Source organism: Pristiophorus japonicus, chromosome 3, assembly GCF_044704955.1.
Source record: "Pristiophorus japonicus isolate sPriJap1 chromosome 3, sPriJap1.hap1, whole genome shotgun sequence".
In the NCBI taxonomy this organism is placed as follows: Eukaryota; Metazoa; Chordata; class Chondrichthyes; family Pristiophoridae; genus Pristiophorus; species Pristiophorus japonicus.
Genome location: NC_091979.1, coordinates 153,178,769 through 153,196,209, shown reverse-complemented (window position 1 = coordinate 153,196,209; position 17,441 = coordinate 153,178,769). Strand labels below are relative to the sequence as shown.

At 42.7% G+C, this 17,441-nt stretch overlaps 1 protein-coding gene across 8 annotated transcripts in view; it reads left to right on the top strand.

Annotated features, from left to right (window-relative positions):
* The window catches only part of rftn2 (raftlin family member 2), a 452,549-nt gene that overhangs the window by 418,960 nt on the left and 16,148 nt on the right, over positions 1-17,441 (top strand). For 7 of the 8 annotated variants that reach the window (XM_070875925.1, XM_070875924.1, XM_070875926.1 and 4 more), the window contains 3 exons: positions 4,405-4,526; positions 11,978-12,081; positions 15,763-15,847. In XM_070875925.1, the coding sequence (XP_070732026.1) occupies positions 4,405-4,526; positions 11,978-12,081; positions 15,763-15,847 (311 nt within the window). Of the gene's footprint in view, positions 1-4,404; positions 4,527-6,552; positions 11,851-11,977; positions 12,082-15,762; positions 15,848-17,441 lie in introns of those variants that run through there. The other variant, XM_070875931.1, reaches the window with a different exon arrangement.

Below are 17,441 nucleotides of genomic sequence, written 5' to 3'. Positions count from 1 at the left end.
AACAGTAGTAGTGATGTTGGGGAGGGCATCAAACAGGAAATTAGGAGTGCATGCAATAAAGGTGCAGCAGTTATAATGGGTGACTTTAATATGCACATAGATTGGGCTAGCCAAACTGGAAGCAATATGGTGGAGGAGGATTTCCTGGAGTGCATAAGGGATGGTTTTCTAGACCAATATGTCGAGGAACCAACTAGGGGGGAGGCCATCTTAGACTGGGTGTTGTGTAATGAGAGAGGATTAATTAGCAATCTCATTGTGCGAGGCCCCTTGGGGAAGAGTGACCATAATATGGTGGAATTCTGCATTAGGATGGAGAATGAAACAGTTAATTCAGAGACCATGGTCCAGAACTTAAAGAAGGGTAACTTTGAAGGTATGAGGCGTGAATTGGCTAAGATAGATTGGCGAATGATACTGAAGGGGTTGACTGTGGATGGGCAATGGCAGACATTTAGAGACCGCATGGATGAATTACAACAATTGTACATTCCTGTCTGGCGTAAAAATAAAAAAGGGAAGGTGGCTCAACCGTGGCTATCTAGGGAAATCAGGGATAGTATTAAAGCCAAGGAAGTGGCATACAAATTGGCCAGAAATAGCAGCGAACCTGGGGACTGGGAGAAATTTAGAACTCAGCAGAGGAGGACAAAGGGTTTGATTAGGGCAGGGAAAATGGTGTACGAGAAGAAGCTTGCAGGGAACATTAAGGTGGATTGCAAAAGTTTCGATAGGTATGTAAAGAGAAAAAGGTTAGTAAAGACAAACGTAGGTCCCCTGCAGTCAGAATCAGGGGAAGTCATAACGGGGAACAAAGAAATGGCAGACCAATTGAACAAGTACTTTGGTTCAGTATTCACTAAGGAGGACACAAACAACCTTCCGGATATAAAAGGGGTCAGAGGGTCTAGTAAGGAGGAGGAACTGAGGGAAATCTTTATTAGTCGGGAAATTATGTTGGGGAAATTGATGGGATTGAAGGCCGATAAATCCCCAGGGCCTGATGGACTGCATCCCAGAGTACTTAAGGAGGTGGCCTTGGAAATAGTGGATGCATTGACAGTCATTTTCCAACATTCCATTGACTCTGGATCAGTTCCTATGGAGTGGAGGGTAGCCAATGTAACCCCACTTTTTAAAAAAAGGAGGGAGAGAGAAAGCAGGGAATTATAGACCGGTCAGCCTGACCTCAGTAGTGGGTAAAATGATGGAATCAATTATTAACGATGTCATAGCAGCGCATTTGGAAAATGGTGACATGATAGGTCCAAGTCAGCATGGATTTGTGAAAGGGAGATCATGCTTGACAAATCTTCTAGAATTTTTTGAGGATGTTTCCAGTAAAGTGGACAAAGGAGAACCAGTAGATGTGGTATATTTGGACTTTCAGAAGGCTTTCGACAAGGTCCCACACAGGAGATTAATGTGCAAAGTTAAAGCACATGGGATTGGGGGTAGTGTGCTGACGTGGATTGAGAACTGGTTGTCAGACAGGAAGCAAAGAGTAGGAGTAAATGGGTACTTTTCAGAATGGCAGGCAGTGACTAGTGGGGTACCGCAAGGTTCTGTGCTGGGGCCCCAGCTGTTTACATTGTACATTAATGATTTAGACGAGGGGATTAAATGTAGTATCTCCAAATTTGCGGATGACACTAAATTTGGGTGGCAGTGTGAGCTGCGAGGAGGATGCTATGAGGTTGCAGAGTGACTTGGATAGGTTAGGTGAGTGAGCAAATGCGTGGCAGATGAAGTATAATGTGGATAAATGTGAGGTTATCCACTTTGGTGGTAAAAACAGAGAGACAGACTATTATCTGAATCGTGACAGATTAGGAAAAGGGAAGGTGCAACGAGACCTGGGTGTCATGGTACATCAGTCATTGAAGGTTGGCATGCAGGTACAGCAGGCGGTTAAGAAAGCAAATGGCATGTTGGCCTTCATAGCGAGGGGATTTGAGTACAGGGGCAGGGAGGTGTTGCTACAGTTGTACAGGGCCTTGGTGAGGCCACACCTGGAGTATTGTGTACAGTTTTGGTCTCCTAACTTGAGGAAGGACATTCTTGCTATTGAGGGAGTGCAGCGAAGATTCACCAGACTGATTCCCGGGATGGTGGGACTGACCTATCAAGAAAGACTGGATCAACTGGGCTTGTATTCACTGGAGTTCAGAAGAGTGAGAGGGGACCTCATAGAAACGTTTAAAATTCTGACGGGTTTGGACAGGTTGGATGCAGGAAGAATGTGCCCAATGTTGGGGAAGTCCAGAACCAGGGGTCACAGTCTAAGGATAAGGGGTAAGCCATTTAGGACCGAGATGAGGAGGAACTTCTTCACCCAGAGAGTGGTGAACCTGTGGAATTCTCTACCACAGAAAGTAGTTGAGGCCAATTCACTAAATATATTCAAAAGGGAGTTAGATGAAGTCCTTACCACTCGGGGGATCAAGGGGTATGGCGTGAAAGCAGGAAGGGGGTACTGAAGTTTCATGTTCAGCCATGAACTCATTGAATGGCGGTGCAGGCTAGAAGGGCTGAATGGCCTGCTCCTGCACCTATTTTCTATGTTTCTATGTCTGAGTTAACCACCTGTGTTAACTTTCTCTATATCTTACTCATTTTAATAACTGGAATGTAAAGGGCAACATCTCTCAATAATACAAAGTGAATCTGCATATAAGTTTTGGAAATTGTCAGGAGCTCAGAAACCTAAAATAATGGGTAAGAAATACAGTGATGTATCTTTCTAAGTAGTACTGGAGGATAAGGCCATGGGATAATAAATCTATTCTGGGATGTTGAAATACATATATTAGTTAATAAGCAGTATTAGTTACGAAGACCAAAGATGGTATCTCACAGCCAATAACTAGAAACATGAAGATCACCGTGAACATATGAAAGATCTCTCTTTAATAACATTTCTGCAGGAACAATTACTGAAATATTAGGATTATTCAACATGGGCGTGTTTTAGAATTGATCTTGATAACTTGTGGTAATTTGCATGTAAAAACCTAAAGGTGACTGCAAAATAGTTAAGAATCAGTAGGCAATGAAGCATATATATTTACCTTCAGACGGCAAGAGCAAAAATAGGAGTGCACAGTAATGCCCTATTCCTGTAAGCCTTGCGTAATATTTTGGTACAGTTGACAATCTTTGTGCACTATACTCGCAATTTTGGAGGGCACATAAAATTGATTTTAGGAATCCCATTTATGCATAACTATTTTTTATGTGCAAGGAAGTGAGTTATGGAAATCACATCTTATGTTACAAAATCTGCTTAGCATTATCATGACAACATTTATCCACAAAGCAGAAAATGTGTGGTTCAGTAGATTTTTGATTTTGTGCTATTTTCCATGCTCTTGAAACACTCACTTCTATTTCTCAGCTCAGCCACTAGGTATGCAAATTCACGGTGGTGGAGTATGTCACTAAGGTTAACAAAATGTGCGGCCATTCATTTTGTCCCACAGCAACCATTTGTTGTTTTTCTGTTAACACGTATATTGCATCAACGTTAGGGAATTTGGTCCATGATGAAAGATGGCATTGATGGGGGAGGGGGGACAAAATAGTTTCAAAAACAATTAAAATGGACTTTAGGAAGTTGAAGGAAAAATTACGAATTCATTGGCCCAGATTTTGCGGGAGAAATAACGGTGAGACTATCAGTGCTCACCATTATTAAAGTGTAAATTGGACAACAACTTCCAGCGACCGTACATGCGCAGGTAAAAGTATAAATCGAGTTGCCTTGCTCCTCCATAAAACTTTGCTGTACAGTATCTCACCAAGAGATTCAGCATCAAAACACTTGCAACGGTGTGAGTTTGATGTACTTACCTGATATATATCCACTAAACTTGCCAGAAACATTAGGGCTTGTCCATTCCTGTGTACATAAATATTTAAGGGCATGATAAATCTTAATTATTGCCACACAGCCTCTCCGGTACTGAAAATTAACATTTACAAGTGTGGAGTCTCATTCCTTCATCTTTTAATAATTGTTGGAGAGTTTAAAAAAAAATGTAAATCATTTTTTTTTAATGTTTTCTCTGTCCCTTATCTCTCTTAATCCCATCTTTCCTTCCTTCTCTTTATTTTGCTTTCTGTACATGATTTGACATTAAATTAAATATTGTAACTGATACTTCCTGGTTCAGACTTCACGACTCAGTAAGAACAGACACAGATGCCTGCCCTGTTCTCACCAGTCCCAGATCCCCTGTAGAGGGTGCTGCACCAAAATGGGTTTCTAATCACAGTAAGTTCCAGTGCAAAATCCCATAGGAAGTGCAATAAATGGCTGGCATCATTTGTTCGTTGCTGACCACAAAATCGTCCCAATTCTTTTTAATCAATATTGCTTTATACATTCATTTTCAATTTTAGGAGACTATTTATCCAAGTCTGTGGACGGAATGTTTATTTATGAAGAATGTCATTTGGAGACAGTTAAGTCAAGCAAGATACCAAATGATGCAATAGTTGTTGAACAATGGACAGTCATTGAGGTAAAGTGATCTCCTATTTTGTTCAGAGTTTAACATTTCTATCAAATATGTTTCCAAAATATTTAGGATGTAGAAATTAATATTTTGGACATTTCCTTGTTGATTTTCTTTTAGAAGTGCAACTGATTTGGTTGCTTTCTAAATATACAGCAGTATTATTCCTTACATATCCGAATTGTCTGTTAACTAAAGTGAGAATTCTACCCATTTATGATCTCTGTATTTACCTCTATGAACACTTGGTGCACACATGAAAACACACACATTGAACAGAAAATAGTAGATTATTCATTGTTTGGTATGGTTGTTATTCTAATTAATATGTATTGTACACACTATGGTCAAGACTCTCCATGCAGCTGAGGAAATCAGAGGATAACTTTTTTTTGGACCAGAAACCACATGACTCTCCTTTACTACATCTTGCAGGAACACTCTTAATTCTTTCAACAGAAAAGTATTCTCATTAAGGTGCTGCAATGAGACCACATAAACTATGGGAAGTAGAAAGCTATCATTTTCTCCTTGCCTACGGAAGAATATACTTGCCATAAAGGGAGTGCAATGAAGGTTCACTAGACTGATTCCTGGGATGGGGGTTTGTCCTATGAGATGAGATTGAACAGACTAGGCCTATATTCTCTAGAGTTTAGAAGAATAAGAGGTGATCTCATTGAAACATACAAAATTCTTACAGGGCTAGACAATGTCGATGCAGGGAGGATGTTTCCTCTGGCTGGGGAGTCTCAGAATAAGGGGTTGACCATTTAGGACTGAGATGAGGAGAAACTTCTTCATTCAGAGGGTGGTGCATCTTTGGAATTCTCTATACCAGAGGGCTGTGGAGGCTCAGTCTTTGAGTATATTCAAGTCAGAGATGGATAGATTTTTGAATATTAAGGGACTCGAGGGATATGGGGACAGTGCAGGAAAGTGGAGTTGAGGTAGATCAGCCATGAATGGTGTAGCAGGCTCGAGGGGTCAAATGGCCTACTCCTGCTCCTAATTCTTATGTTCTTATGTTATCTAGTTACACTAGTAAAAACAAAATGGACTGCGACTTGGTGGAATCAGAACACTAGTGTGTTGGCCTGTTGTGTCATAATGTGGCAGGACAGTGATATCTACCCATAGTTCATCATGCGGTGATTTACAGATCATGTCTGCACTACCATACCACACATTAAAACTAAGGGCGGGAAAATAAACTTGGGTGATTCATGCATAACATCTGGCAATCAATTATTGAAAGAAATGGTTTGTAGACTGTAAGTCGTAACACATTATTCTAAACTTTTAGAGATCTTTGCTGGGCAAATTTGAGCACCCTACCTTAAAAAAATGTCAGTGCCTTGGTCAAGGCGCACCAAAGAGCAACAAGAATGATTCCTGGAACGAGTGCTTTAAGCTGAAACTCACAGAACTGTTTTTATTGGAGAAAAGATGATTCAGAAGAGACATGATTCAGGTTTTAAAATGTTGAAAGAATATGGTGATTTGATGCAAATATTTTATTTAGCTTGCACATTGAGAATCGAACTGGAGGGCATGCGGACACCTATAAAGAGCTTGATTTAACTGGGGGGGGGGGGGGGGGCGGCGTAGGTGGGACGTGTTGGGAATTAATTTTGGAAAACCTTTTCTCAAAACGATTAAATAGATATGGTACATTCCATGACGCAATAGAAAGGACCAGACTTTATGGATCTTTTTCACATTCCTTACTTTCTTGGCAAGTTTTGGTCCACATAAGAACAATGGGTTTAGAAGAGGTTAGCTTTTCATAAAGTGGAATATCTTGGATTTTCATCTGGGAATGCCCATTATTGGGAACGTGAAAACCATATCTTTGGTGCAATAAGATCAGAAATAACAGCCTCCCTACCCAAGCCTCATGAAGAACATTGTGACCATTGTCCCATTTGTAACACTACAACAAGATCCCTTTCCATGGACAATATCTAGCAGTTTTATTTTGAGGACAAGTATTTATTGATAAACTCCTCAGTCTGTTCCTCTCTGTTAGATTTTCTTTGCTTCTGAGACAACAGTTCTGCACTGTCAAGAGAGGCAAATTGGATCTTCAGCAGGAACTTCATGCCTTCTGTACCCATACACAAGGGGGCAGAAATTTGTGGCCTTACCGCCGGCTTCCGCCGAGTTTTTCCACCGCTGTCCCCTCGGTGACAGATTCCTCCAGGCCTGCATCGGCGGGAGGGGAGTACCGCCGGGAACTGCCCGCTGACAGGCTCTGGCGGCCAAGTCGCGTAAGTGACCTCCTGCCCGCCAAGCTGGCGTATTGGTGCAGGTGGGAGTCGGCGGCAGCAGGGGGCAGGACCGCTGTGTGGAGGCAGTTCTAACCCCAACAGTAAGTAAGAAGATCTGCAATAAAAAGGTTAGTGATAATTTTTGAAAAATATTTTCAGCAATCTACCTGTATGAGGTCCCCTGAAGGTGTTGTGGTGGTTTTTTTTTATAATGAATATTTTTATTTTTCAGCATTTCCCCCTCCCTGAGCCCGACTCAATCCTCGGCGGCACTTTGGCGAGGAACGCATTTGCCGCCGGGGCTGAGAGCTGCCGCCCAGATTGACGGCATACACCGTTATTTGGCCACCGGGCGGTACTGCCATCTCTTTTAGAGGGATCTTGCTGGCAAAGTACCGCCTGATCTCTTGCCAGCCATCAGCTGTTGTTTGGGCGGGCCTTGGCTTCCACCAAGTTCAGTCCCCATGTATCTAAGGGCAAATCCACATCTCCTCCTGGTTTTATATTCAACCACTGTGCTATTGAGGCTGGAATTGCTGCAGATACAATGATTCAGTGTTCATTTTCAACTTCACTCTGTAGCACGTACTGAGGCCAGGTCCCTAGAATCCACCATCCTGCAGATGAACTCTACAAGGAAGGCATCATTATTGATAGCCCGAGATTGGGCTACTCTGTGAAGAACAAGTATAGTTTTGTATGTTTGGAAGAGCATTGTGACAGCATATTAAGTAACAGGCTCAAAAAGACTTTATACCTGAAACTTCTAAAGAATGCAGCCATCACCTGTTCAAGGAACTTAAAAGTATTTTCATTGTAACCTTAACGCCTGTTCGCAACACTGCTTGCTGGCTCCAGATATCCCAGAATTGGATCGCTGACCAACCTAATCAATACCTGACTTTTTTAACTGAAATTTCTCAATGCAAATGTACCATTTAAAAGACTGCCTGTACAGGGATGATGTGTCAGCAAATATGTCACCATGGTAAAGGTAGAAATGACTTAATAACCACCAACAGATTCACTCACAGCAACAAATTACCACTCCCCCTTTTTGGCTTCCTCCTCGGGAACCGAGAGTTGGGCCGAACATTCTGTTCTGGGTTTTAAAGGACTTTGCCTTATTGTGCAATATTTTAGTACCGTTTTATGCCAGCACAGTCTGTGCTTACTAATCATAGAATGGTTACAGCACGGAAGAAGGCCATTCAGCCCATTGTGCCAGCGCCAGCTCTCTGCAAGAGCACCTCAGCTAGTCTCACTCCCCCGCCCTTTCCCTGTAGCCCTACAAATGTTTTTCTTGCAGGTACTAGTCCTACTCCCTTTTGAAAGCAATGATTGAGTCTGTATCCACCACCCTTTCAGGCAGTGCATTCCAGGTCCTAACCAGTCGCTGTGTAAAAAAGTGTTTTCTTATGTCGCCTTTGGTTCTTTTGCCAATCACCTTAAATCTGTGTCCTCTGTTTCTCGACCCTTCTGCCAATGGGAACAATTTCTCTCTCCAGACCCCTCATGATTTTGAACACCACTATCCAATCTCCTCTCAATCGTCTCTGCTCGAAGGAGAACAACCCCTGCTTCTCCAGTCTATCCACGTAACTGAAGTCCTTCATCCCTCGAAGCATTCTCATAAAACTTTTCTGCACCCTCTCTAAGGCCTTTACATCCAAAGTGCAGTGTCCAGAATTTGACACACTACTCCAGTTGAGGCCTAACCAGTGTTTTATGCAGGTTCATCATAATTTTATGCTTTTATACTCTCTGCCTCTATTCATGAAGCCCAGGATCCCATAAGCTTTTTTAACTGCTTTCTCAACCTGTCCTGCCACCTTCAACGATTAGTGCACATATATCCCTAGGTCTCTCTGTTCATGCACCTCCTTTAGGATGTACTCTTTAGTTTATATTTCCTCTCCTCACTCTTTCTACCAAAATGTATCACTTCACATTTTTCTGTGTTAAATTTCATCTTCCACATGTCTGCCCATTCCACCAGCCTGTCCATGTCCTCTTGAATTCTATCAATATCCTCCTCACTGTTCACTATACTTCCAAGTTTTGTGTCATCTGCAAATTTTGAAATTGTGCCCTATATACCCACATCCAATTCATTAATATATATCAAGAAAAGCAATGGTCCTAGTACTGTCCTCTGGGGAACACCACTGTATACCTTCCTCCAGTCCGAAAAACAACCATTCACCATTACTCTGTTTCCTGTCACTTAGCCAATTTCGTATCCATGCTGCCACTGTCCCTTTTATTCAATGGGCTTCAACTTTGCTGGCAAGCCTATTATGTGGCACTTCGTCGAATGCCTTTTGGAAATCCATGCACACCACATCAACCGCTTTGCCCTCATCAACCCTCTCTGTTACCTCATCAGAAAACTCAATCAAGTTGGCTGAACACTATTTGCCTTTAACAAATCCGTGCTGGCTTTTCTTAAGCCCATTGTTCCACTGCAGTTTTGCCTGCCAATCTATGATTCTAATTTACCTGGACCAGATCCATTCTCATCCCACTGAAATTTACCATCCTCCAATTAAATATTTTTAATCGAGATTGCTTCCTGTCCTTTTCCAAAGCTAATCTAAACCATATGATACTATGATCACTGTTTCCTAAATGTTCACCTACTGACACTTGCTCCACTTCACCTACCTCATTCCCTAGAACCAGATCCAGCAATGCCTCCTCTCTCATTGGGCTGGATATATGCTAATCAAGAAAGTTCTCCTGAACACACTTCAGAATTTCTTCCTCCTCTCTGTCCTTTACACTATTATTATCCCAGTCTATATTAGGATAGTTGAAGTTCCCCATTATCACGACTCTATAGTTCTTGCATCTCTTCGGTAATTTCTCTGAAAATTTGCTCCTCCATATTTTTCCCACTTGTTGGTGGCCTATAGAACACACCTAGTAGTGTGATGCCACCTCTATTATTTCTTAACTTTAACCAAATAGATTCTGTCCTTGACCCCTCCAGGACATCCTCTCTCTCCAGCACTGTAACATTCTTCTCTGACCAATACTGCCACACCACCTCCTATCTTTTCTTCCTTATCTTTCCTGAACACGCTATATCCACGAATATTTAATACCCAATCCTGCCCTTTTTTGAGCCAGGTCTCCCACGCTATATCCACGAATATTTAATACCCAATCCTGCCCTTTTTGAGCCAGGTCTCCCATTATTGCTACAACATCATATTCCCATGTGACTATTTGCACCTGCAGCTCACCAACTTTGTTTATTATGCTGAATGTGTTCATATACGTACATTGTAAACCTATCTTAGACCATTCTGTATTCTCTCTTAGTCTGACCCCACCTAATACCTTACTATTTCTTGCTTTAGTGCGATCCGTCTTTCCCAATCCTTTATGCCCTTTGTTTCTCCTTTCTAATGCTACATCCTGAAGCCCATTCCCCTGCCAACTTAGTTTAAACCCTCCCCAGCTTTTCTCTTTTAGTCCTTTAGATCTGATTTTCTTATGTACACTGTCATAAGAACATAAGAAATACGAGCAGGAGTAGCCCATTTGGCCCCTTGAGCCTGCTCCGCCATTCAATGAGATCATGGCTGATCTGATCCTGACCTCAACTCCACTTCCCAGGCCACTCCCCATAACCCTTGACTTGCTTGTCATTCAAAGATCTATCTATCGCCACCTTAAATATATTCAATGACCCAGCCTCCACAGCTCCGAGGTAGAGAATTCCAAAGATTCACGACCCTCTGAGAGAAGAAATACCTCCTCATTTTTGTTTTAAATGGACAACCCCTTATTCTGAAACTATGCCCCCAAGTTCTAGATTCCCCACAAGAGGAAACATCCTCTCTGCATCTACATTGTCAAGCCCCTCAGAATTTTATATGTTTCAATAAGATCACCTCTCATTCTTCTAAACTCCAATGAGTATAGGCCCAACCTGCTCAACCTTTCTTCATATGACAACCCCCTCATCTCAGGAATCAACTTCGTGAATCTTCTCTGAACTGCCTCCAATGCAAGTATATCCTTCCTTAAATAAGGAGACCAAAACTGTACGCAGTACTCCAGGTGCGGTCTCACCAACGCCCTGTACAGTTGTAGCAGGACTTCCCTGAGTCACGGAGTTGAAGCTATTGGCAGCCTGCAGGGATAAAGCAGCAAATGTCAGCTTGGCCCAGTGATGGAATTCTTGCCCCTGCATCAGTAGGTCATGGATTCGAGTCCCGTTGCAGGCCTAAAGCACATAATCTAGGCTGACACTTTAGTGCAGTACTGAAGGGATGCTGCATTGTCAAAGGTATTGGAGGTGATACAAAACAAGGTGGTACGGCATCAGTCATCTGTTACACGCCCACCCTGACTACAACAGAACTGAATATCGGGTGTGTGGTGTAATGGTCGGCTGTTGCAATTCCACCTGTTTCACGTTACTGCCCATGTCCTATTTCACCCCCCCCACCCCTCCCCTGGTCTTGTGGATGAGACATAAAACTGAGACTCCATCTGTCTGTTTAGGTGGATGTAGAAGATCCTGTGGCACTATTCAGGGCGGAGCAGGGAAGTTCTCCTGGTGTCTTTGCCATCATTTATCCTTCAATTAACACCATCAAATAAATTTCAGACTGAAAAAAACTGGTCATTCATCTTATTGCTCTTTGTGGGACCTTACTATGTGCAACTTGGCTGCCCTGTGTACCTACATAACACCTTCAAGAGTAATTCTTCCTTTACATCAAATTGGTCAGGAAGGAAATTTAATGACTTTATGGTGTTTAAAATGATAAAGGGTTTTGATAGAGTAAGTAAAGAGAAACTGTTTTCACTGGAGGAACCAGAGGACACAGATTTAAGATACTTGACAAAAGAACCAGAGAGGAGGTGAGAAGAATTTTTTTTAATGCAGTAAATTGTCATGATCTGAAAGGGTGATGGGAGAAGATTCAATAGTAACTTGCAGAAGGGAATTGGATATATCCTTGAAAAGGAAAACATTGCAGAGCTATGGGAAAGAGCAAGGGAGTGGAATTAATAGATAGCTCTTTCAAAGATCCGACACAGGCACGATGAGCCAATTGGCCACCTTCTATGCTGTGATTCTATAAATCTATGTTTTTTTCAACTTATCTTTGAATTATTTTGATAATTGATTGTTAGTCACAGCTTTATTTGTTCTTATAGGGTTGTGAAGTGAAGACTGATTATGGTCCTTTGCTGCATACACTGGCAGAGTTTGGATGGCTGGTTACTTGTGTGCTAGCCACACCTATCATTCGTCATGACAGGTAAAAAATATAGGTTCATAGACAATTGTTTTAATGCCTTGTAGAAGTATTTTTTACAATTCTTTTTGAAAATGTTTATGCTCATTAAGGTAAAGTATGCCAATATCGTTAACTTTTCCACTTTAAACACCCAGTGACAGCTTCAAATCCTTCCAGGTTAGAGGTATGTTGCCCACCTCTGTACCAGCCCACAAGAATCTGGGACACTATATTTTTCATTGCATATCTGTCCTGTCCCCAAGTAAAGGGGTTAGGCAACAAATAGGCTGCTCTTAGACAATAATAGTTTTCATTCCAAAAACAAAATAGATCAGAAGGCCAGAAAGAGCTCATCTTCCCCAGATTCCTCCTCCACCATCTAGTCACTACTTTATCAGTGACTTCGAAATTTCAGTGAAGTGAATGCATCTGGTAGTTTTGAAATAAATGATATCCTATCTCATCACATGCATGGGTCACGAAAATCATCAAGGAGGCTGTCTTCTTGATTTTGTGTCCCATAGTTCCTACCATTGAATCTCTAATTTGTCGCTTCAAGATTCAGAGATACGGACCCCAATATTTACAGGGAAGGAGTGCGGTAGGGTGGGGGAAACCCAGCAAAGCCAGGGACATGGAGGTCCTGCCGAATTTATAGAATCATAGAAACTTACAGCACAGAAGGAGGCTATTTGGCCTAGTGTGCTTGTGCTGGCTCTTAGAAAGAGCAGTCATGCTTAGTCCCACATGTCCGCTTTTTGTCCATATAAGTTCCTCATCCTAAAGTATCTGTCCAACTCCCTTTTAAAATTACTTATGGAATCAGCTTCCACCATCGTTTCACGTGAGTGTTCCAGATCCTGACAACTCTCTGAGCAAAAAGATTTCTCCTCATCTCACCTCCCCGCTAGATCTTTTTCCAATTATTTTAAATCTATAGCCTTTAGTTATTGACCCTCTCGCCAGAGAGAACACTGCCCCCCCCCCCCCCATTTACACTCTCAAACCCGATCATCATCTTGAAAATTTCTATTAGGTCACATCTTAACCTAAGGAGAACAGTCCTAACTGTTCCAACCTCCTCATAATTGAAGCCCCTCATCCCCAGTAAACCTCTTCTGTACCCTTTCTAAGGTCTTCACATCTTTCCTGAAGTGTGGTGCCCAGAATTGTCCACAATACTCCAGCTGAGGCCTAACTAGCGATTTATAAAGTTCTAGCATGATCTCTTTGCCTTTATTTATAAACCCAAGTAACCCGTATGCTTTTTTTAAACCACCTTATCAACTTACCCTGCCACCTTTTAAGGATTTGTGCATGTGGACACCAAGGTCTCTCTGCTCATCTACACTTTTCAAGATTGTGCCATTCATAGTATACCGTCTTTCCATATTAGTCCTCCAAAAGTGCATCACTTCACACTACTTCTCATTGAGCTCCATCTACCATGCTTCTTCCCATTTCACCATCTATCTGATCCTGAAGCCTATAACTATCCTCATCATGATCTACACTACTTTGCCAAGTTTTGTATCAACTGCAAATTTTATAATGCTGCTCTGTGCACCCGAGATTAGGTCGTTAATAAAAACTGTAAAGAGTAATGAACCCAAAACTGACCCTTGGGAAACACCACTGCAAACCACCTCCCAGTCTGGAAAAAACATCCATCCACCACCACCCTTTGCTTCCTGTCATTGAGATAGTTTTGTATCCATTTCACCATTAATCCCTTAAGTCCGTTGGCTCCCTTCTTCTTAATAAGCCTCCTGTGTGTCAAATGCCTACTGAAAGTCCATATAGACAACATCTACTACACTATGTTGACCAACCTTCTCTCTTATCTCATCAAAGAATTCAATCAAGTTAGTCAGACACGATTTACCTTTAACAAATCCATGCTGGCTCTCCTTGATTAACCTACGCCTTTCCAAGAGAAAGTTTATTTAATAGCAGGACCTCATTATAATTTATTTCTTCTATTTTCCACCCGGCAGCCGGACAAATTAACAGGCTGGCCGGCTGTTGGGCAGAAAAAATAACGGCAGGAGGCCACAGCCGGGGATCCTTCAGTTAGTTGGCCCCTGGAATTCTCTACTGCAGAGAGTTGTTGATACCAGTTCGTTCGATGTACTCAGGAGGGAGTTAGATATGGCCCTGATGGCTAAAGGGATCAAGGGGTAGGGAGAGAAAGCAGGAAAGAGGTACTGAGGTGAATGATCAGCCATGATCTTATTGAATGGCAGAGAAGGCTCGAGGGGCCATATTGCCTACTCTTGTTCCTATTTCTTATGTTCTTATTTGACCCATTCTAACTTCAGTACTCTGAATTAACTTATGCTAAAATAACATTTCAGAATAGTAATGCTCTCAGACTATCTAGATGTGTGCAACCAGAGGGCTGGTTTGAAACCCATCAAACTCTGGGATGTACATTTTCATGGATAGATCTGAGGATTTCACAGGAGATACCCAAGGTTCAGCATGGAAGGGGATCATTGGCCTTGGGTATTAATGGGTCTATTATGCTCATAATAAAGGATGAAACTGAGTACTAAATGCAATGAGTAAGTGTGACCGTAGCTCCTTTAATTAGACTCCAGACTGCAGGTACAGCATGGGAGGCCTGCTTATATACAGTGCTCCAAAGGGATGCTGGGATCCCTTGGGACTCCAACAGGTAGGCCCTCTGGTGGTGGTGTGATACAGGTTGCCAAGGGTTATATACATAACCGGGTCGAAATTCATTTTTTAATGCCACCCGTTGCCGCGGGAGCAGGGCAGCTAATGGGCGGCTAAGTCCTTACCGTCGGCGGCGACCAGGTTCCTGTACTGACTGGAAATTTAGTTGGGCGGCGGCAAGATCTCTGGCTGCGCGATCGAGCACCACCCACGTGGTGACGTCATCAAGCGTGCAAAGCCCCCTTGTTGCCATGACTCCGAAATTAGGTGAGTATGGTGTCCTTACCGGCAGGAGCCAGTACAGCCTGGGAAAGGTGGTGGGTCATCGGGGATCTTGGGGCGGTAGCGTCTAGGAATCAAGGTAAGTGTTTTTTTTTAGCATTTAGGTATTAATGGGATCAGTGGGGTAGTGTGGCTCTGGGTGAGGGAAAGTGGCGGAAACTTTTTTTTAATTTTTTTTTTTAACTTGCATGTCGGCAGCCGACCGTCGGGAAATTCGGTAGGCTTCCTGAAATGCCGCTCCGCTGGTGCCAGAGGATGAGTGTGCAATGCCACTTTTAGGGCTGCTCTCTTTGGGTGGGCAAAACTGAATTTTGCAGATTGAGGCGGCACCTACTGCCTGACGTTAAAATGAGCACTCAGCCAGTGTCACCGCCTCAAAAGCGACAGGACCAAATTTCAACCCCTAAGTGCTTGACCATGGTAGCAGCATTTCTGAAAAATCAGGAGGTGGTGGATGACTTTTTTTACAAACTCCTCCCAGGTCTCTGCTAAAGCAGTGGTCAGCAAATCCTTGGTAAACTGAACTGGAAATACCTGTCGCAACGAATGCAATCCATCACAGCGGCCTGGTCTGATGCAGTATGGTCAAATTGCCTTGTTCTTGATCAGTTAACCTCTTTGGGCTTCCTCCCCTCAAAACAGCAAAATATTTACATGTACATTTTTTAATCCAATAGGCCTATTGGTAGATTAATTGTTGTTACAGTAATTCATCCAATATCACATATATGTTTACAGTGAAGGAAATTTAGCAACAAAACAAGTGATATTCTTACAGAGACCTGCCACACCCAACCTTGATCTACATCTGGAAACAGTAGAGGTAGGTTAAATTGAAGTTAACTTCAGGATAGCACAGTATGTTAGATGTAGATTGTTATTTCTTGTGATCATCATTTTCTTTAATACTTCAAAATAGTTGATCAGCACATGTGAACTCTACCTTCCCAATGGCAATAACACAAAGTAGGACATCTCCATGTTAATTCTGCAGAGCTACAATCTCAGGAAAATTCTGAGTTTGTATAAATTACTTGGATACAAGAATTGAACATAAGAAAGAACATAAGAAATAGGAGCAGGAGTAGGCCATACGGCCCCTCGAGTGGGGGCGTTACTGGTTGTTTTATCACTAACTATAATATAAAAAGTGCAGTCAACTTTTTTTTATTCGTTCCAAGGATGTGGGCATCGCTGGCAAAGCCAGCATTTATTGCCCATGCTTAACTGCCCTTGAAAAGGTGGTGGGAAGCCTTCTTGAACCACTGCAGTCCGTGCGGTGAAAGTACTCCCACACTGCTGTTAGGGAGGGAGTTCCAAGATTTTGACCCAGTGACGATGAAGGAACGGCGATATATTTCCAAGTCAAGATGGTGTGTGACTTGGAGGGGAATTTGTAGGTGGTGGTGCTCCCATGCGCCTACAGCCCTTGTCCTTCTAGGTGGTAGAGGGTTTGGGAGATGCTGCCGAAGAAGCCTTGGTGAGTTGCTGCAGTGCATCTTGTAGATGGTACACACTGCAGCCACGGTACGCCGGTGGTGGAGGGAGTGAGCGTTTAAGGTGATGGATGGGGTGCCAATCAAGCGGGCTGCTTTGTCCTACATCTCCTATTTCACAAAGTAACACTAGATTGAAAACAAACATCTATAATGTATTTAAAAATAGTGAGTAGGTTCAAATTCCAGCAGTCCTGCACCTGTAGGTGGTGCCATCAATGAAACATTGAGTCAATTTGGAAACACTGGGGTACCACCTCATGTAAAATGACAAATGGAGCCTTCAGTGAATCATCAAAACAAGCAGTGAAAGTGGCAGGACAGAAAATGTCAGTAGAAGCCCATCTTTATTGGAAAAGAAAGCAACAAAATATGGCCAGCCACAGATGGAGGAAAAATTCCCCCTTCCCCACTGTGCCAAGTTTCTGGCACTCAACCCATGGTAGCTAATGATTGCAAGACAACAAATCCAAATAGACAGAATGATAATGGAGGCTGAAACCCTGAAGAAACAGTGGAATGGCCAGAATTGGATTAAAGCAAAAAGAAAAGAAAACCCTCCTACCCAATACCTGCACCTCCAAGTGTAGAACCAGGAATCACACAATTCATGAGCAAGAATTCTGGACCCCTCCCCATCAGCAGTAAGTCAAGGATTGCACTAAATCCCCCCCTCCAACCCACTTGCTTAAATTGTCAATCATTCACTGCTGGCTTCATTCCCCCTCCACCACCAAGCCACCCACTTGCTGCCAATGTCTCCGCCCCCACAACCCCACACTCTGTGCAGTTCTCCCTCAGAAGCTGCTCCTACTCCGCTTAATTTCCCTTTTTGCAATAACCGCCACCACCCCCCCCACAACAGCATTTCCCATCCACAATCACTAGCTAGTATTCTCCTCTATTTGTTGGCTGCCTCAT